Below are 22179 nucleotides of genomic sequence, written 5' to 3'. Positions count from 1 at the left end.
TAACGGGGAGTCCAAAAGTAGAAATGACAGTGTTTCTGTGTTACAGGCTGACCGTGTCCCCGCCACTGGCCTGTGGGACCTCGAGGACTCCAGGTAGTCTGATTGGGCGTGTAAGTCGTTCCATCCGATTCAGACGAGCATCCACTCTCAGTGCCTGTTCAATCAGCCCGTTCAGACTGTGGAAGGTCTAGGGCGTAGATCTCTTTCTGAACACGGTCAGCCAACCCATGCAGGAACATGTCCCACTGCGACTCTTCGTTCCAATGGCACTCTGCGGCCAGTGTGCGAAACTCGATGGAGTACTCCGATACGGATCGGTCTCCTTGCCGGAGGTTGGCGAGTAGCCTGGCTGCCTCTCTACCCGCCACCGCACGGGTAGGCGGTGCAGTGGCTCATTTAGGTTGTCTACAAACCGGAAGGTTGGTGGTTCAATCCCCGGTTCCACCTGACCAAGTTTCGAGGTGTCCATGAGCAAGACACCTAACCCCAGCTGCTCCCGACGAGCTGGATGGCGCCTTGCATGGCTGACACCGCCGTCGGTGTATGAATGAGTGAGTGAATGGGTGAATGTGAGGCAATGTGAGGCTATGTAAAGAGCTTTGGTGGCCATAGGTCTGTAAAAGCGCTATATAAATGCAGTCCATTTACAGCATGGTCGAAGACTCTCTTCATTTCTTTGGAGAGTGCCTGGAATGAGGCGCAGCAGAGATCTTGGTTCTCCCACACCACCGTTCCCCAGAGAGCCGCTTGTCCAGTCAGCAGGGTCAGCACGAAAGCCACCTTAGAGCGCTCGCTGTTAAAAGTCAGCAATTGCAGAGAGAAATACATAGAACACTTAGTTAAGAATGATCTGCAATAATTGGGTTCACCTGAATAACCTTCCTGGGCAGGTAAGCGTGGCTATGGCTGACAACTCAGATCCATGGAAGTGGGCTGAACGGGCAGTGTGGGCGGCGCAGCGGGACTCTTCAGTTGTTGGAGCTTTTGGGTGAGCTCGGACACCTGTGCCACCAAAGCTTGCACAGCATGACCCATGATCGAAATGTGTTCTTCCTGTTGCTCCATACGTGCAATACTGCGCGAAATTAATTCACTCAGACCTGTTGAACTCGCTGCATCCATACTGTGGTCAGATCGTTCTGTCACGATAATAAATGGAGGATACAAGATGCAAGTAACAACAGTTTATTTATAAATGAAGTGTAGTGCAAAGTCCAAGCAGTCTGGTGCAGGGATAGCTGGTCTGAGTGGCGTAGGGACGTCGACAGTCAACCCGCTCGGTGATGTCAGAAGTGCAGAGAAAATCCACGAGAATCCAGCATGCAGCAATAAACTCCAGATGAACAGTAATCCCAGAGCAGAATGTAAAACAACAAGAACGAGAGATCAACACAGGCAAGGTAGCAAAAAGAACTGGAAGCAGGACAGGACACTGAAAATATACTCACAATGATCTGACAACACAAGACACCAAACAATGAACATATATAAGCGCGGCTGATAGGCAACAGCTGACGCTAATAATTACGGTGATTGGCAATCACCCTGACACATACACACACACACACACTGACATACAAGGCAGCAAGAGAGACAGTGAATTCATGAACCGTGACATATAATTCCTCTTTACATGCTTTTTTAATTATATATATAGGTGAAAAATAGTACTAATATACACCAAAATATATATTATAAATACAAATCTATAATATACACCCCCGATAAAAAGTTTGGGATCATTAAGTTTTTTAAAAAAAAAAATTGAAAGAAGACTTAACTTGTTTGATCAAAAATACAGTAAAAACAGTAATATTGTGAATGTTATTACTAATTAAAAGAACTGTTTTCTATTTTAATATATTTTAAAATGTAAAATAATAATCTGGAATGCATGGAGGTGTTTTTTCTGGACTTTTTGATGAACAGAAAGATTTAAATAGAAATATGAAATGAAAAATAGAAATGTGAGTTATTTTAAATGATTTAAAATAGACATGTTTATTAACATTTTAAATGTCTTTACTGTCATTTTAAAAAAAAATACTGCACATTTACAAAGTGGGAAAGAGAGCATAACTATATCATACTTACTGACATCCAAAAAGCAAGATTTGAAATGAACTTGTGACTTTAAAGGAACACTCCACCCATTTGCATTAAGCTTTGCAATGTTAGAAATCCAGTCATACTATTGAATGGTCGTGCAACATTTTCTCATTTTTCCCTGAGACGAGAGAAATCTGTATTCACCTCTTTACACTTCCTCCTACAATGACGTCAAAAATCGTGTGGGGGGGGGGGGGAATTCTGTTAAGACTATAAGCACTAGTTCCCACCCTTTCAAACCCGCCCATAGGGGGTTGGAGCTAATGCGCTAACAGACCTATCACAGATCAGTGCGAGTATGTTTGATTTCACCGGCAGAAACCTGCAGAAAACATGGACGAAGAAAGCTGAGTAGTAGGGGTTACCATACACTTTTTCCCAGACATGTCCGGCCGTCGAGATCGTCCAAAATGTCCGGGATTCAGCTTTTGCTTTCTGCGGTCGCCATTCATTGTTTACATGCACACCTTTTGTTTCAATCTAACTGAATTCATTCCGATTGGTGAATCTGAATGTAGTGTTTACATGAACGCTAAACAAGTGATCGGTTGATGTGCGTTTTAACATTACTAAGAAAATTCCCGCATCTCCATGAGATGTAAGACCGGTGCGTCTCGCAGGTCTCGCTCATCAGTAATCACGCCACCGGCCTCGCGCCGTTCTCCCGCGCCCCTCAGTCTTGTCCTGCTCGCCACAGTAAACATGATGAATGGAGACTGTAGAACGCAAAAGCCGAATCCCGGACATTTTGGGCGATCTCAAAATCACGGGCAAACTCGTCACGGAGACTCACTCATAGCCTAGCCTTGTTGTTTTCAACTGCGCTCTCTTACCGGTAGGCGTGGCTTGGGAGTGGCCTCGTAGGGCAGCAAAGCAAGTGCATTCTGGGAGTTGTTGTCTTTCATCCACATAAGCCAAAAATACATTTTCTGGCTTTTCTCAGTCTAGAAAGCTCCAAATTCAAAAATAATTTCACATTTCTTCTACATAAATGACCTATTTTAAATACACATTCATCTTTCCAGAGGTGGAGTGTTCCTTTAACAAAAATGTAAATCAGGACAGGCCTAAACTGGGGATTCAACATATTCTTCAAAAACAGGATAAAACTAAGGGATAAATAAGGGTAACATTTTATTTTAAGGTGACGTGGTTACACGTTACTACATGTACTTACTATAGTAATAACAAATTGTGCATAATTACAAGTAACTAACCCTAAACCAAATGTAACAGATTGAAAGTCTGTTTAAAATAAAATAAATTTTAAATAATTTTATATAATCATTTAAAATAATTATTTTATTTCAAATAATTTTAAATAAATCTAGATTCCCAGCCACACCAACACAGCGATAAAGACACAAGAAATATATCAAAATAGTATTTTATTATTTTAAAAGTTAAGTTTAAAAGGAACCATCTCCTCCTCAAAAACCAGGGGAGACAATCAAACCATGGATTGTCCAATATTCTGTCCCAGGGTGAAACAATACCCAAGTCCAGTCCAGCCTGGAGTCAGCTCTGTGTTTTCCCCTGTCGCCAACACAGAATGTCAGCTTCAGCGGGACCTCGAATAGCTGATTCAATCCAAAAATCCAGGGCCCGGAATTCCGTGGTGCCGCTCTGCTTCTGTCAGTGGAGAGATCGTAAAATCAATGGGTAGTCCGCTGCAGCGCACGTCCATCCGTTCAGAGTGTTGTCCCCTTTCAGTAAGAGATCTAGCTTCCTTTTATTGGGAGTGATCTGATCAGCTGGCAAATTAGATCGCTGATGTGAACAGGGTTCTACAGGTGTGTCAATTAGTGTTTGTTGTTGCAGTTTGTGAAGGGGGAAAAAACTGTATTATCAATGGTCCAACAACATCACAGCAAACAAGAGAAAACCATAGCAAACAATATAAAAGTTAATCCACAACAAACAATATAATAAATTAATCCACAGCAAACAAATATGAAAGTGTTAAGGCAACAATCGCTATATCAACCAATAATTTCCAAAATAAAGTTAACCATCAATCACACTGCTCCACTTGTTTTATATTATATGACACAAACCCTAACTGTAACTCTATAGGAAGTACATGTAGTTAATTGATATTACTCAGTACTTACTAGAGTAAGTACAATGTCACTACATCACCTTAAAATAAAGTGTAACCTAAATATGATTATTTTTCACTGAAAGCCAATTAAAAACATTGATCTACGTTTTAGAGGTAACATTCACAGTAGTAAAAAATGTGCTTTTCAAGAGTTTCAGGAAAAGAAGAACAAACTGAAAACTCTTCAGTAAAAAACTATTCCACTATGTTTTTATCCTCAACAGGATTTTGTATCAATTCTCTTTAATTTTTGAGTCATCAGATGGAAATTTAAAAAGCTCAAGATCACCTAAGGCTGAAAACACTGAAAATCCCCAACAATAGGCCTACAATACTTCAAAACTTTGTAAACCATATTATTACACTTATTGGTGAATCAATTTAATGGATCCTTGCTAAATGAATGTATCAGTTGCTTTAAAAAAAGATAAAATTAAGGGTAAATTCATTCTACCATTTTAATGGTGTAGATATAAATAATGTAAATATAATAATAGACCTAATTATAATAAACAGAATAATAACCAACATTAATATTCAGGGAAGACGATTAGACAATATTTTATTTTTATTTTAAGAGGGGGGTGTCAGGGACCTGGATGATGGATAATGATAATGTTGATTTGCACAGGGTATCAGACAGATCTGACAGATTCATAATTGTGTTTTCTCTCCATCAGATTCCCATCAGCTCATTCTGGATCTGAACACAGTGAATAAAGCCCTCAGTCTGTCTGAGGAGAACAGAGTGATTACTAACACTGACACAGAGCTTCAGCCGTATCCTGATCATCCAGACAGATTTGATGTGTGGCCTCAGGTTTTGTGTAGAGAGAGTGTGTGTGAACCCTGTTGGTGGGAGATTGAGTGGAGTGGGAAATATGTGTGTATATCAGTGTCATATAAGAGCATCAGCAGGAAGGGACGGAGTAATAAGTGTCGGTTTGGACGTAATGATCAGTCCTGGAGTTTGATCTGCTCTTACTCCAGTTACTCATTCACACACAATAACATAAAGACTGAACTCCCTGTAAAGTCCATCAGCAGGAGAATAAGAGTGTGTGTGGATCACAGTGCAGGAACTCTGTCCTTCTACAACGTCTCTGACACAGTGAGCCTCATACACACAGTCCAGACCACATTCACTCAACCGCTCTATCCTGGGTTTAGGGTCCTTTCTGGATCATCATTGAAACTGTGTTGATGAATGAGAATAGACTGATGAGAGATTCTACCCATAATGCTTTGAGCTGCATGATAAATCAGTAACAGTGAGATGTTCTAGAGTCTTTTATTATCAAAGAAATATTATCAGAAAGCCATTATCAGAAATATTATATATATTTTTAGCAAAGTAGGCCTAAGAAACAAATGTGTACAAAGCTGCACAAGTTAGGCTACAAAGTTACAAAATGCAACACGTCACGTGTCACGTGCAGCGTCTCCTCCACTCGCACGCATCACACTGGGCCTGCTGTGCTGTACTGTGTAGCTTAAGTGCAACATGGAGATGTAAATAAAAAATGAAAAACAGGAGAATTAACTTTGAGCAAGTTTGGAGGAAAGTCGGAGGTATGGAACCATTTTTAAACAAGTCGTGGGCAGTGACAACATATGTGTTGGCTTTGTCGAGTGCAATAAGTGCGGCACGCTGCTCGCCTACGACAGCAACAAAACGGGACTTCGACGATGAACAGACACATGAAGCATGCCATGACAGAAAGGATGATAGTCAGCCTTCAATGTCCTCTTTTGTTACTTCTCCAGTCCTAGGCCATCCAAAGTTCATTCTTGTTCATTTTCTGTGTTCATCATTGTTCACGGTTTTTTTTACGTTTCTTCATTTTGATCCATTTACGATCCATTCCATTCTGAATAAACAAACAACGCAGTTTACATGCTTCGTCCTTGTTGCATTATTCATTAAGATAATTCTAAACAGATTTCTGTAGTTCAAACAACTCGGAATTGTAGTTGAGAACGTCAGTTATAATGGCCCACGTATTAAAAAATAGTCGGGTTTAAATCGGGCTCGGGCTCATAATTACAGTTATTGTGTCGGGCCGGGCTCGGGTAGGGTCGGGCTTGATTTTTTGGGCCCGATCTAAGCTCTAGTGTGTGTGTGTGTGTGTGTGTGTGTGTGTGTGTGTGTGTGTGTGTGTGTGTGTGTGTGTGTGTGTGTGTGTAAATTACCTTTCAATTGAAAATGTATCCTTTTTTTTTTTTGTAAAATTGATAAATGTCAGTTTATTAATAAATGTGAAATATATAAACCCAGATCCTCTGATCGCACTGTAAACCCTTGATCAGTGAAAGTATGAGCACAATTATTCTGATCTAATCCAGTTTACTGTAAATAAAAAAGTGTAATGTTTCAATAGAGGCTAGTTAGATACAAGGATAGTTTAAAGTAACAGAGATTGTTTTGGCTTTATAGCAGTTATGAAATAAAGTTATTTTCCAGCTAAAGTTAATTTGATTGACTCACTTCCGTCGCAACGATCATTAGTTATTAACTTACTTAACTTAACTTAACACGACACCGTTTTAACAGGAAAGTCTACACAGACTTTAAACGCGAAACCTGTGAGAACGCTGATGGTGTAATTACGAGTTCAGTCTATTGGTATGCGTTAGAGATGTGACGGTGATAATATTCTCCCACCGGTTAATCGACTTGTGACAACACCGGTATTACCGGTTTCATCGTGGGGGTGGGGGGTATAGAGTGACGTAATTTTTTTTTACATGGCGTCAATTCATCATTCGTATTGAGTTTGATTGACATGCGATCTGACCAATCAAATTCCACCATTTTTGTGCGACAAAGCAGTCAGAAGTGTTATTGATTAACTTCGGTGGATTTGAACTTGTCTTTAACTGAGGCAATCTGTCACAACACATTAAAGAGCCAAAAAACTGTAGGCCTATTTTATATTTGTTTGACTGACCAAATTTGAAAGTTGAGACTTTGTTTATTAAATATTACCTGCTTGGTCCTGTCTTTCAGCGAGTTGTCAGTGTCCTCTATTTTTCACTGCTTGAGATCATGTTGAGAACAATAACGCCCTATTTGAGGGTATAGGGCGCGATTTCGGATTCAACCAGTGTTTGACTGGTGGGTTCGTTATTATTCTTGAAAAACGCAAAAACGCTTATATTAAACATAAAACGTTTATTAAAAAGAATAAGAATACACCATGTAAGGTTACGTTTCAGCACTTCGCGAATGGACAGCGACTCTTAAGTAGCAGGAACGCGTTCTCGCGCATTCATGTTAAGTGCATTTTTGTGAAACGCGCGTGGAATTGCGGCGTGTGACGAGCGTAACCTTGCACATAGAGAACGCTCTTAAGAGCTAAGATACATCGTTATCGGGAAACCCGGCCCTGGTCTCCGCACTAGCCTAACTGTAAAATATGAAAGCCGTGTGACCGGCCAACCGGTAAAAAATAAAAGAAAAAATACATTAAAGAAACTATTCCCTCTGATTTTGTTTCATTAATAAATTTTGACTAATCGCAGCAGTCTCACATTCGTTTAGAGCTCGTGTGAATTTAACGAACAACCTCGTTCCAACAGAAAACGCCACATGAATTTCACTGCGCTTTATGAAGAGTTTTTCTTTTGCGTGAAAAGTTCGCCGGAGATGTGTTAAAAGATTAATTCATGCACACGAGAGTGCATTCATGTTTATTAGGCTACCGGTATACCAATCCTTGTTCAAGGCCGAAAAGAGAACTCGATACTGACGACGCGCGTCTTTTTCGTGTGTGTGTGTGTGTGTGTGTGTGTGTGTGTGTGTGTGTGTGTGTGTGTGTGTGTGTGTATGTATGTATGTATGTATGTATGTATGTGTGCGTGTGTAATAGGCAGGACTTACAGCGCGGTCTCTTGTTTTGTCACGCTTGAATGGTTGAGCATGATCATACAACGCAACTGGAGACAGAAAATATGGATACTGCGTAATTGCTTTAAAAAAAATTTTTGCGGTGCTGCGGTGGGCAAGTGATAAAACCGGTGTTGCGACTGAACACCGTGTAACACCGGTAACACCGACTATCGCGCCAAGCCTAGTATGCTTGTTTGAATATATGTGTGCAGGTTTGTAATTCCCTACAAACAAAGCCTTAAAAACTACTTGTCTGGCCTTAACATTTTGATACAGAATTTTATCACTTCGGGGTAGATACGCGAACCGACTTTTCCCAACAACGCTTTATCTGTAGAGTGATAAAGGGATCCTCCATAAGGAGAAACTAGTTGGCACTTTAGCACCCCGCTATGACATCAGGTCCAGGTGCAGGTCATTCGTCAGATCTGGATACAGCCTGGATCCGGCAGGCTGCGGAAAAACCTAGGGATAAACAAAGACACTTAAATTAGCGTAGATGCCATTCTTCTTATGATGTAACGACTACATCAGGATTTATGGGAAGTGTTCCCGGTTCCGGCTGACCTAATCTATGCAGCCTAACATTGAATTATAGAAGTCTATAATGTGTTATGTGTATGCTAGGTCAAAGAGATGTGTTTTTAGTCTAGCTTTGAACTGACAGAGTGTGTCTGCTTCCCGGACAATGGTAGGAAGACCAAAGTTTTGGTGCTAAATAGGAAAAGTATCTACCGCCAGCAGTTGATTTTGATATTCTAGGTATTATCAACTGGCCGGAATTTTGAGATCGCAATAGACATGAAGGACTATAATGCTTTAAGAGCTCGCTCAAGTACTGCGGAGCTAAACCATTTAGTGCTTTGTAAGTAATCAGCAATATTTAAAAATTTATACGATGTTTAACTTTCTACTCTGTGGTATTGTATTATTATTCCGATTTGATTGTTGGAAATGTCTCTCACATTTACCCTTGCAGTTTAAGTGCGGAGCTTACTGTTATTTATCCATATCAGTTATCTTTTCTTTCTTTGATTTTGCGGCTGTACAGATGGTGGTCAACCAGAATGAGACTTTTACCGCCGCCGTTCCCGCGGCGGCAAAATTGGGATGTGTATTTGCTGCCTTTTACCGCTGAGTGGCGCTGTAATCACAGACTTTGAAAAGTGTCAGTTTATTCTCTTTATGACGTAATCTGCCGCGGCAGTAATTTGAGCTGAGGTCACAGATAAATTCAAGATAAATATTGTGGTTAAACGAATTCAAATTCATTAAATTTAAACAAAGTAGACACACGTTAACATTGTGTGCCCAGTTTTTCTATAATTTAGAAAGGCTATGTCAATAGGTTACTTGTCATTTTCTTCGTGTTATTTTAATGTTTGTAGATTTATTAACTGAAACATAACAGTGAAATAACTTAAAATAATTTACCGTGAAATTAAAACATTTTCAGGACTTGCAGCTCCTAACCGATGTAGTCGGTTTAAGCATTCTTTGTTATATTCAGAACTAAATAGCCTTACATGTTACAAACTTTTAAAACAGAGAAAATAGTAGACGTTGGCGATTCAGAAGGTAGCTCTGTGGTCAAAGCATTATCAATAGCCTCTCGGAGCTTCAAACGATCTGAGATCGAATCTCAGTGTAGCCGACAGTGTTTATGTTTTTCCGTTCTTGATGCTTAAATATGCATCTGTTTATTAAAGTCAATCATCTTGTTTAATTATCAATTGTACATTACAACATAAATTTGCTACATTCCCGCTGCAAAGACGACACATCTGATGAAGGAAGACTGTCAGCCGATTGCACCAGAAAATGAAGATGATTCATCTTTAATCTGCTAAATAATTTTTTTGTGTGTGTGTGAATCATTCACGAGATTGAGATGACTGACAGTGATACCCGGCCATATCAACGGAAGACATTTTTCAAAACAGATCGAACAAATCAGAAAAATACTTTCAATACAGTATTGCTTTCAATTAAAAAATAAACAATGAAAATGTAAAAGAAAAATAAAATTAAGTTTGAAAACCCATCGCACATTTTAAGATATGAATAAAGTGTCGGGACAGTTTATTTATTTAAACAGGGTTGCATCGATAGAGTTTATTCCCTTTGTGATGCAAAATAAGAAACACAGAATCTTAGGCCTATTCTTGCAACATTTTAAATTTCTATTGTCAAAGAAATTGCAGCTAAATTAAAAAATTAAAACGGTACAAAACGGAAAAAGTTCAAAGCAACATAAATTAAGAACAGGCGTTTTTCTTTGCCTCTCTCGCGATGGATATTTTTTTTGTAAGTTTGGTCTCCCTCACTGCGCGCGGCGGGTCTTTCTCGAAATTAAGCATTTCAGCGTAAAAAAACACCATACAGCTGATAATACTGTATATGTCGCTGTGTGTCATCCACACAAATCACGAAAGAAAAAACTGTAACAAATAGCTTTTGTTCCTTCAAAGATACAACATGCCTTGCTGAATTCACCTCACAATAAAACGAGGTGGGTCGCCAATAAAAGAGCTCTGTATCTGCTAAATTTAAATTGTTTGTGGAAAACCTATACAATCAATAAAACTACAATATATAATTTAATAAGATATAGGGCCTACTGTACATAGGCTATGGACTTTTGGAGATTTTGAGATTAATCCTTAAAAGAATGTTGCCTTTGCCTCATCAGGCTGGCTCCGACACTCTCCATATGAAAGACGGAACATTAACACCTCTGTCCTGCACCCCCACGATAAAGCAAAGTATTGCCTTCTCCAAACCCCCCACAGGCTAGCTGAGTTTGCAAAACAAAACAAAGAGTTTGCCACTCGTCGTGCCAAACAAATTATAAACTTCAATATTTAATTCAAAACAATCTCAAAACGCTTTGAGACATTTTGAAAAGCCGTGGATGCATTACTGCCACTGGAACCATGAACGCAACAGAATACTGGTTCTGATTTTATTGTTTGTCGTTTAAACGTCATATATATGAATTATTATAGACTACAGAAGTAAAGTCATTGTATAATATTTGTTCCTTAGTGTAAAATGGAAATGCATGGCGATTTTATTTTGTAAATAGGCAAAAAAAAATGTTTTAGAAGACAAATCTCTCTGCATCAACAATAGACTATAAAATGCATTAATAGGCTAATATAAAAACACCAGTAGTCCAAGTTAGTTCGGGATTCGAACCCGTGTCATCTAAATGATCGTAACGTACGTTCAACCACTCGGCCACTATTCACTCGTTGCGATACGGCCTAACGTTCCAGTGTGTGTTCGCTCGCACGAGCGAGAAACGCTCTTCATTCAAATGAACGCGCCGCCGCATTTGTTGAACACTAATTCAACATGCCAGAATAAAACCTGGCTTTAGAACAATGCATAGCGCCACTCGTCGTGGTGTGCCAAAAATTACAATAATTTAGTTTAATTTATTTCAGTGTTAATGTTTGAGTTAAAAAATCCTCTACAAATTAAATTAACCCAAAGTCGGCTATAAGAGTCATTTAGGCTACGTAAAAAGCAAAGGGCTTACAGTCTTAACATTTAGGCTACTTTGCTTAAATTCGATACATTTATTTTCAGTAGGGCCTAATACATTTGTAGGGATGTAATTTCAGTATGCTTTACCAACGCTATGTATTCAATTAAAGTTCCAAGAGGTCTGGTCTCTATATTTCCTTCCCAGCTGACACTTATATGCAAGTGCACAGCAAAAATCACAACTTGTGCTTGCTGCGAACGCAAGTTATTTAAGGTGTCTCAACTGTACACAGTCTACCCTACAGTGTGAATTCGTTACAAGGTTTCATTTAATTACATTAACGTGCAGCAATTTGTACAAATAGAGTCTATAGGCCTACTGTTGTAGACATTAAATAATCTCATTTAGTATCATATTTGTTAAAATATTATAATGTTGTTTTTTCAATCTATGTTGAATATGAAAAGTGAACAGCATGAGTAAGATAAGATGCATTATATCGAGAGATGGATATGGAGTGGGTCAGACATGATTTTGACCACTTCATTAAGTTTTGTTTAGTAGAAACCTTTTTTTAAAGTGAATTTCGTTTCCTATAAATTGTATCTTAATTTTAATCATTTTTTCATCACCCAATTGTCTGGATTCAATAAGAGAAGCAAACAGACACTAATCATAGAGGCGCCCGTGAGGTCACTTGCATTGCACGTCAGCTGGAGCGCATCTCATCCTCCTAACTTAACGAAACTCAGCGTATGCCTCACACAGACATGATAAATACATCAAATACACAAAGCTTGAAATGTCTTCAAACGAAATAATTCAAAACGAAAAAGAAAAAGGCTACTCTCTGATTATGTCTTTGTGCATTTCTCTCTAGGTGCGTTCACTACAAATATGGCGATCGTCAACTTCATCTTTGCAGTCGACACTGTCAGAAAACACTAGTTCATTGATAAAAATCATATGAAGACAAGGCATATATTAAGTTATTTTAGCTGTTATGAGAAAAATAAATCTAACAAAACCTAAAATCTAAATCTAATAAAAAAAAATAAAAAAAATATTAACGCCAATTCAACATGCCAGAATAAAACCTGATTTTTGAACAATGCGTAACGCCACTCGGCCTGGTGTGCCAAAACACTACATTTTAAACTTCAATGTTTAATTCAAAACAATCTCAAAACGAGTTGTGATTTTTTTTTAAAGCCTAGCCTATATACATTAAGGGCATTGAAACCAGGATCTTAACTAAAACGTGTTCCGCGTAATCTCTCAAAAATTATGCCACACTACTCCATGTAATTTTTTTTTTTTTTTAAGGACTGCTTTTGAAATCACTATAAATTGTATCGCTCACGAGAGCTCTTCGTTTATCTAATTCCTCAATAGAATAGTAAAAATATTCAGCGTCATTGCTCCTAACATCGTCTCTATTTTTAACTTTTGATTCTATTTTTTCAGCTGTAAAATTGATTCTATCTTTGGTTCTATTCTGTTGTAGCCTAATAGGCCTATTTATATAAATGAAAAATATGCCTATTATTTAACCCACTTACATTTTAAAATACGGCAATTGCTGCTGTTTTGCACAATGTCCCTTTGCGCCACCTGGCGGTCATTTCGGGAACGACTTTGAAATGCGGCTGGTTTATTTTCGCCGCGGCGGCTGGCGCGGCGGTAATAGGCATTCTGGTTGACCACCATCTGTATCAACCAACTCATAACATCGACAAAAAACTAAATAATTGATAAACAATAAAACTAATTGGTGACTTTCATTAATAATGATGTCTGCACACAGTGCATGGAATAAACATCCCCCAGTCATGTCACTTGACTTTACAGTAGTGAACAACCCATTTCTGTGGATCCCAGTTTGCAGGTTTAAGGACTCTCACCTGTGTGACTTTTAATGTGTGAATCACAGGATGATTTAAGTCAAACTCTTTCCACACTGATATAATAAAGTTCTTACCCGAGTGTTTTCTCTTTGTGTGGGAATTAAGGGATACTTCACATAGGAAACGCTTTCCACACTGATCACATGTGAACGGCTTTTCTCCAGTGTGAACTTTCATCAAGGGTTACTTTTTTAGTGAAACTCTTTCCACACTGTGGGCATGTGAAAGGTTTCTCTCCAGTGTGAACTCTCATGTGGGAATTTAGGTTTCCTTTTTGAGTGAAACTTACTCCACACTGTTGGCAGGCGAACAGCCTCTCTCCAGTGTGAACTCTCATGTGGGCATTAAGGTTTGCTTTCTGATTGAAACTCTTTTCACACTGATCACATTTGAAAGGCTTCTCTCCTGTGTGAATTTTCATGTGGAAATTAATGCTATGTTTGAGCTTGAATCTCTTTCCACAATGAGGGCAGGTGAAGTTACTATTAGATTCGGTCTTCAGAACTTTTTTTTGTGATGAAGTTGTTTCAGTCTGTATGTTTTTTTCTACATCCATGAAATCATTTTTCTTATATTGATCTTTCTCTTCTATTTCATTCAGTTCTTGATTCTCTTCTTTCAGTGCATCAGGTCTAAAGCGAAAAAAATACAAATACAAGTTAATGACAGTTTGATGGCTGCCAATCCTGAATCTGGCATTCAGATCTAAAATATTAGAAAATATATTAGAAATATTAGAATCCTCTTCACTGTGCAAATGTACTTGAGTTCACAATGGCCCTCATTTATCAAAAGTGCGTACACCAAATTTCCAGTACACCTGGCGTACACCCAAAACCACGGTGACTTTGAGATTTATCAATATGGACGTTGGCGTACGGCACGCTCAAATCCTACGCCAGCTCAGGAGGTGGTGTACGCACGTTTGAGTTAGTGCGGAAATGCGCAGAAAAACAATTCCTAACATAACAAAACGCACTAACAAACTAAAAGATATGATATATTATGACCCACTGTAAAAAAACAACAACATAGTAATTATAAACTTCAGTGTTTATTTTTGTGCAACATGGACTTCAATGTTTAATTTGTGTGACTTTACCAAAGCATTTGATTTGTAGGCATATGTATTCCTTCAGTTGCGAGCCTGTGCGCTTTTACCTGACGTTTCAAGCCTTGTTAAATACTTTCACCTGGCTCCGCAGCCAGGTCTCCGCACAGACTGCGTGCGCACCTCCCCAAATGGACGAGGCGTTTATACTCGACGCGCTCGCCATTGTACTATTCTTTGAAACGATAGTTAGGCCCGGCAGGTGCGCATGGACTGGGTTCAGTAATGAAAAAAAAAATATTCAGACTGACAAAATAATAAAACTGACATTCTTCTTCTTTTAAATAATAATAATAATAATACAAATAATAATAATAACGACATTCTTCTTCTAAATAACAATAAGCGTCATTAATAATAAAAATCTAGAAATCAATTTTGTTTCTTTCCACTTCCCTGGTTTCTCTTTCTCTTTCTCTTTCTCAAAGAAGTTTCTCTTCTTTGCCGTCTTCCGTGTGTCCATGGCGTAAACTGAGGGCGTGGGGGGAGCGGAGACTTGAATATATAGGGGCGTGTTATTCTAATGATGCTCGTTTTCAGCCGCGGCATTTATCAAGCGCAGGTATTGCGTACACCTGGATTTCAAAGGTACGCACAGCTTCATAAATCAGGCGGTGAGAGGAGTGTAAGCATAATCTTACGCCAACATATACGCCCGTTTCTACGCAAGAATGATAAATGAGGGCCAATGTATTTAATGGATAACTCTCGCCAAAATGCAACCTAGGGTATTTCTGTTAATCTACCCGGGGGTAAACTTTTGTTTAAAAGCATAATTAGAATGGAAACGCCACTTTTAAGATTGACCGTATTTTCGTTTTTTCTCAAATTGCCTTTTGAATGGGAGTGCTTGGGGCACGACTATGATAGCATCAAAAATCACTATTTTTAAAACACTAAGAAGGCTCGACACAACATGAAACTTTGCTGGAAGTATCACCAGGGGCTCTACACATTAACTCCAGCATTGAGAACATTGTTTGTGTACAGAGTTTACTAAAAAGAAAGGTTTTGAACAACTCACTGTGTTTCCGTCAGCCAGCATTTTGTCAGTCAAAAATAGTCGATCTCCGTAACAGGGAGGAGAGTAAAGATGGAAAGCTGCTAAAGCTTATTTCCATATAAATTCACGGATAATTTGTTGTTTTGCCATAAGTGAAAATCAACATTGACCTTGTATTTGAAAAAAGATCCTCATATAAGAAACAATACTAAAATTCAGAGTCAGTTCATTCGCATTCGGAGATCGACTATTTTTGACTGTCAAAATGGCAGCAGCCGGAAACAGTGAGTTCAAAATCTTTATTTTTAGTAAACATCTAAAAAATGTTCTCAATGCTCGAGTGCATGTGTAGAGCCCCTGGTGATACTTTGAGCAAAGTTTCATGTTGTGTCGAGCCTTCTTAGTGTTTTAAAAATAGTGATTTTTGATGCTATCATAGTCGTGCCCCAAGCACTCCCATTCAAAAGGCAATTTGACCGAAAATACGGTCAAACTTAAAAGTAGCGTTTCCATCCTAATTATGCTTTTAAACGAAAGTTTGCCTCGGGTAGATTCACAAAAAGACCCTAGGTTGCATTTTGGCGACAGTTATCCTTTAAGCCCCTTAGTTTCAGTCCTGTTCTCAAATGCTCAATGATCATTGTTTTTGTTTGGCCTTTTTAAGATTATAAGTAAAAGGGCTGTGATTAGATCCACTGCTCCTCCTTCCTTCACCTGCTCAGTGTAACACATTAGGGCCATCACATTATTTTGGTAATTGATTCATTATTTTGACGATTAATCGGATAATTTGTTGTGGTAAAAAAAAAAAGACCTAAGCAAACAATATCCTTTTAAATGATTTAAAATGCATGTATAATAGCAATGAGGCATAACATTATGACCACCTTCCTAATATTGTGTTGGTCCCCCTTTTGCTGCCAAACAAGCCCTGACCCGTCGAGGCATGGACTCCACTAGACCCCTGAATGTGTGCTGTGGTATCTGGCACCAAGATGTTCGCAGCAGATCCTTTAATACCCCTTTTCCACTAGCATGAACCGGGTGCCAGTTCAGAGCTAGAGCTATTGCACAGCACTGCGAGAGCGATCCAAAAGCACAAGGAGTCTTATGATCTCCAAGCACTCCCGCAGCTCCGATGCTCATGGCTTTGCAAACCTAATGTTACATCGGCATCCAAACATTTTTGGCATCCACAGATTTACATAGACGAAGATTACAGTCGGGCTGCTATGCGCTCCCTGCACAATATGGCGACCGTTGACGTTCGAACTTGAGTGTGTGGGCCAGTACTTCCGGTGATCTGACAGCGAGAGCAGGAGACAGAGAGAGACAACAGCGACCGAGTTCCATTACCACAATGAGTGTTTTTAGGATTCGAGAGAGGCGACTTGCCTTTCAGAGGGTGACAGCCTCAGCACTTCATTGTTGTGTGCCGTTATGTACCGTTTCGTCACGTTACAAGAAAGAAGTCAGCTTTCATGCATTCCCCTGTTGACACTGTGGTACGGGCTGAGTGGATGCAGAAGATCCGGAGGGATGACTTCAACCCGACCACATTTTTAAATGCATTTAATTTTCAGTGTATTTCACCTGTGCGTTTCTATGCTTTCTATTACTGCATTTATTTTGTGCAAGTGAGATGAGTAAAGAGCATCTGTTTCATAAACCATTATCTGTCTGGTGTTTATAAGCAGCACACACAGTATTTTACTACGTATAAAATATACACAAACTCAGCTTTATTAAATTGTTTGTGGTACCTACAGTTAAAAATGTAAATGTAAAATATGTGATGATAATATTGATCGAGCAATTGATGTAAGTAAGTGAAAATATATGCGCAGAATTGAGAAAATAGTATTTATGGAGATAAATTGTAGCCTATCACAGGGCAAACGTGTGAATGTTTACGAGGTATTTTATGCAAACAACTCTAATCGTAGTCGTAACTCTATATTTACAGTAGGCATAACTGTCATTGTGTATGCAGCATGAGTCCAATACAATCTTCTGTTCGCGAACAGTTGTATTTCATTCATTAATCTGTCTATGCATCCATGCATTTAATTGCCATTGGTTTGTGTGATAGTAATATGGATCTTAGTAGTATTTTAAGTGATATAACTGATTCTATAAACATTCTTTCTCCGGCTCCCTGCACCGGGCGCAATGCGAAACCGGAATTCTATTACACTCCTGAAATCCAACATGGCGGCCACGTGCAACTAGCCAATTAGCTTGAATAGCTGCTATTTAAAAAATGGCACAAGTTTCTGTTCGTCTTGTTGGTCACGGTAACCCCAGCCCCTGACGCTAGCGGTTCTTACTTCTAGACCAGCACTGTATTGGTGCTCCTTAAGAACCAATTTTCTTGGTTCAGAGCGGGTGCTTTGGGTGTCGAAAGACAAAGAACTGATTTGAAACTAGGCTCTGGCTCTGAACCAGCACTCAAACTGCTTTGGTGGAAAAGGGGTATGTGTTTTCTGACACCTTTCTATCAGAACCAGCACTAACTTTTTGAGCCATTTGAGCTACAGTAGCTCGTCTGTCTCCTCACGTGCATCAATGAGCCTTGGCCGCCCATGACCCTGCACTATTCCTTCCTTGGACCACTTCTGATACTGACCACTGCAGACTGGGAACACCCCACAAGAGCTGCAGTTTTGGAGATGCTCTGACCCAGTCGTCTCGCCATCACAATTTGGTCCTTGTCAAACTCCCTCAAATCCTTACGCTTGCCCATTTTTCCTGCTTCTAACACACCAACTTTGAGGACAAAATGTTCACTTGGTCCCTAATATATCCCGCTTTGAAGCACTTTGAAAATTATCTTTGAATCTGATGAATCTATCCAGCCAACACAGACATTTCTTATTTTCCTCTATGTTGCACAGCTATATTTTGACAAATGTTTGGTCTCGTCTCGATAGTGGATTGACTCAATTAAAAACGTTTGTTGTTCCTTAAAACTTTGCAGTATACGTAAAACTTTTTTACATTTGGTATGTAGTTGAGACTACAGAAAGCAAGCAGTGCACTGGTTATAGCGCCATCGACAGAAACTCCCTTTAAAATCAATTAATCAATTTACATTGTGTCTATGCTTTGCTTGTTATAATGAGATGATCTGCGAGCGTGCTCCAACCTGCGGATACCCACAGTTGGGGAAAGGTCGTGCCTCTCTGTTAATCTCATCTCATACATTTTAAAATAATTTTTTTTATTTGAGCGGAGACAGTAAATTTGAGTTTTTACACAGCTTAGCTGGGTGCAAAATAAAACAGTGTTGAGTAAAAAAAGAAATCGCCACTGAGGACAATCTTCAAAAATATCACTCGTTTCTGTAGAGCTGGACATTTTGATAAGGATCAAATGACTGAGTTCAGCTTTGAGAATGAAACTGACCTGTTTGTTCCTCAGTTTCTCCTTGTTGTTTCACACTGAATGTTTCTTCAATCTTGAAGTCTTCACTCTCCTCTTTAATAAACGCCATCTTTATAATAGTGTCATGTGGATCTCTGTCGCTTCACCAGGAGTTTTTCTGTGTGTTTGTCCTGTTTAAGATGAGAATACAGAAAGACATCCAAACTACTATCTATCTAAACAGTCTGTTGCAGTCTGATATCTGATTTGCTGGCTGGTCCAAACCAGACAGTTGTAGAAGCGCACAGAACGTACTCGATAACAGCTGAATAAAACGGTGGCATGCTAATCACTTTCACATCAAATATACTTTAAAACAAACACCAGAGACCACTTAGACAAATGTTTCATGTGCTGAGAATGCTAACCTAACATATAAATATAAATCATAAATGTTTATGTATAAGTATATTGAATTTGATGTTCAGAATTTCTTCATCTTGAAAACTTGAAGCTGTATTCTTAAAAACTGGGTATTTGCAATCTATGAATTCAGAACAAAAAAATCCACTGTTTGAAAATACTTGTCTATAATATCCTGCCATAAAAACATGTCAATTGTGTTAAATTTCAAATGTTCCATATTCAAGTTATTTTTAACTATGTAAAATGCCACAAAGCATTCAATTTTGTTCAATTACATTTGTCTATAATTAAAATTTACACAATTCAAATAGTATTGTCATATTATAAACTCCATAGTTAATGGACTTAAATTACCTGATTAGACTAAAAACACTAAAACTAATTAAAGAACTATACAGACCATTTATGTTTTACATTTCCACGAAAACAATTGCTATTGATGTGTAAAAGCTATCATTCACAAATGTTCAGGTAGTTTGTTGTATTTGATTCACTGAATCATTTTTCATCATGATCAACTGATCAAGTTTCATAAAACTCTGTTTCTCCATCACTACTCGCCAGTGGCTGAATTTGTGTTTATGATGAACTGATTCACGAGATAGGGAGCGAAATGAGACTTGTCTTTTCATGTGCCAATTTTCTTTATTCATAAAAATAACGTTTATTGATGTTAAATAATTATTATTATTATTAATTCTTTATTTCAGACCCATGGGTCCATATAAATAACTTACAACATCCATAGACAAAAACAACATACATAATTTAAAATACATACAAGCTTTCTCTCCAATGCTTCCAGAAACAGGAAAAATACCTTGTTTCACTCAACACAAAATTATTTAAGTCTCTTATGATACTATTTTTAGAATCATTCATCCGACATATGAAACTGTACATATACTTCCTTAAGACAGCATTCAACATGGGTATATTATTAGCCACAAACATTTGACTTGCACTTGACCACCTTGGGACCTTAAGTAAAATTCTAAGAGCATCATTATATGCTACCTGTAACTTTCTCATCTTTGCTTTAGAATATTTACACCACAGGTGGGCTGTATAGAAAGATGTACAGTATGCTCTGAATAGAGTTATTTTCACATCGTCTGAACACATAGAAAACTTACGAGCCAGCATATTGGCTTGCCCATACAATTTACAGCACTGGCGCTGCACATCATCATCATCATCGTTTAAATCATCTTTAATGATGTGGCCTAGGTACTTTACTTTAGTTACTACATTTAAAACTTTATCATCTAGATATAAAGAAGGAAAGTTAATCTTTTGGTCCTCTTGGGTTTTAACAATCATGATTACACTCTTTTTAATATTAAATTTTATGTCATGCTGCTTACCATAATTTGAGCAAATTCGAAGCAATTGTTGTAGGCCTACACTATACGGAGACATAATGACAACATCATCCGCATACATCAAATGATTAAAAATACTATCACCTATCAGACATCCAGTCTTACAGTCATTTAGCTCCACAGAAAGACCATCCATGTAGAGATTAAAAAGAAGGGGTGACAATAGCCCACCCTGCCGAACCCCATTTGTCATATAGAACGGTTCCGAAACGGAATTACCCCATTGTACTTTTAAGGTTTGATGTATATACCAAAAGAGTAAAATTCTTATAATATAAGGGGGAACTCCTCTTTCTTGTAATTTTAAAAAGAGCTTAGAATGATTTATTCGATCAAACGCCTTGGAAGCGTCTAGAAAACACATAAAAACAGTGGAATTATGAGTATTATACTTACTAACTACTTCTTTTAATGAATATATGCATAGATCAGTGCCAAGCTTACTTTTAAAACCAAATTGGTTATCCGTAGTTATTAAATATTCTTTAATCCTATCCATGAGAATTTGCTCAATTATTTTAGAAAGCACACTTGCCAATGCAATTGGCCTGTAGTTTTCTGTCGCAGTTATTTTACCAGTTTTATCCTTAATAACAGGCAATAGTAATACTGTTGTCATGGAATCAGGTAACACAGCATGAGATAAAAAACCTGAAAAACACAAAGCAAGTAATACAGTAACCCTTGAACTAGCGTGTTTCAAATGTTCAGCAGTTATTCGATCAGGACCGCATGCTTTATTCACAGCGAGTTTATCAATTGCGAACTTAACCTCATCAGGTGTAATAATCATATCTTCTTCATTCGACACATGACCTCAAATTCTTTCCTCGCAACACAATTAAAAAGAGCTTCATAATGTTTTTTCCACAGGTTAACAATATTCTCGGCTCCAACAGCCCCATCAATACAAGTCGGCAGTGGTATTTTTCTGTTGTTGATAGCCTTAACTTCTTGCCAAAAGTCATAGCCATTATTTTGCTGCAGGTTCTTAGCCATTGAGTTTGCTCTCATGGTCAGCTCATTCCTTTTTATATATCGCAGAGCATATTTGAATTTAGCATTTGCCAGTTTCTTTTCCTCAAATTCTGGACCATACCTAGCTTTACCTGTCAAAACCCAGTTTTTAAAAGCAACTCTGGCCTTCAGATGTAATTCAGAAACAAATTCATTCCATCCGGCCCTAAAATTATGTTTTTTAACCCTTTTTTGACAGAAAGGTCTACTAGCATCATTTAAGCAGTCCACGATTTCATCATACATCTTACATAGCTTTTCGTTATGCTTTGGATTCTTACAACCCGCATTAACACACACAATTGTCTCAGTAGGCACTTTTATATTGCTCAGCTTTTCCTCTGTCAATAATTTATATCTCCG

At 38.3% G+C, this 22179-nt stretch overlaps 1 protein-coding gene across 2 annotated transcripts in view; it reads left to right on the top strand.

The window, feature by feature from the left end:
- LOC308689618 (E3 ubiquitin/ISG15 ligase TRIM25-like) overlaps positions 1-14879 on the top strand; it is a 35421-nt gene extending 20542 nt beyond the window's left edge. Inside the window, exon 5 of one of the 2 annotated variants that reach the window (XM_081363433.1) lies at positions 4894-14879. In XM_081363433.1, the coding sequence (XP_081219559.1) occupies positions 4894-5417 (524 nt within the window). In that variant the 3' untranslated portion in view covers positions 5418-14879. The remainder of the gene's footprint in view (positions 1-4893) is intronic. The other variant, XM_081363432.1, reaches the window with a different exon arrangement.
- The last annotated feature ends 7300 nt before the right edge of the window (positions 14880-22179 follow it).

This window comes from Scardinius erythrophthalmus, assembly GCF_964197995.2.
Source record: "Scardinius erythrophthalmus genome assembly, chromosome: 4".
In the NCBI taxonomy this organism is placed as follows: domain Eukaryota; kingdom Metazoa; phylum Chordata; class Actinopteri; order Cypriniformes; family Leuciscidae; genus Scardinius; species Scardinius erythrophthalmus.
Note: the sequence above shows the minus strand (reverse complement) of the source record. Positions and strands in the feature narration are given on the sequence as shown.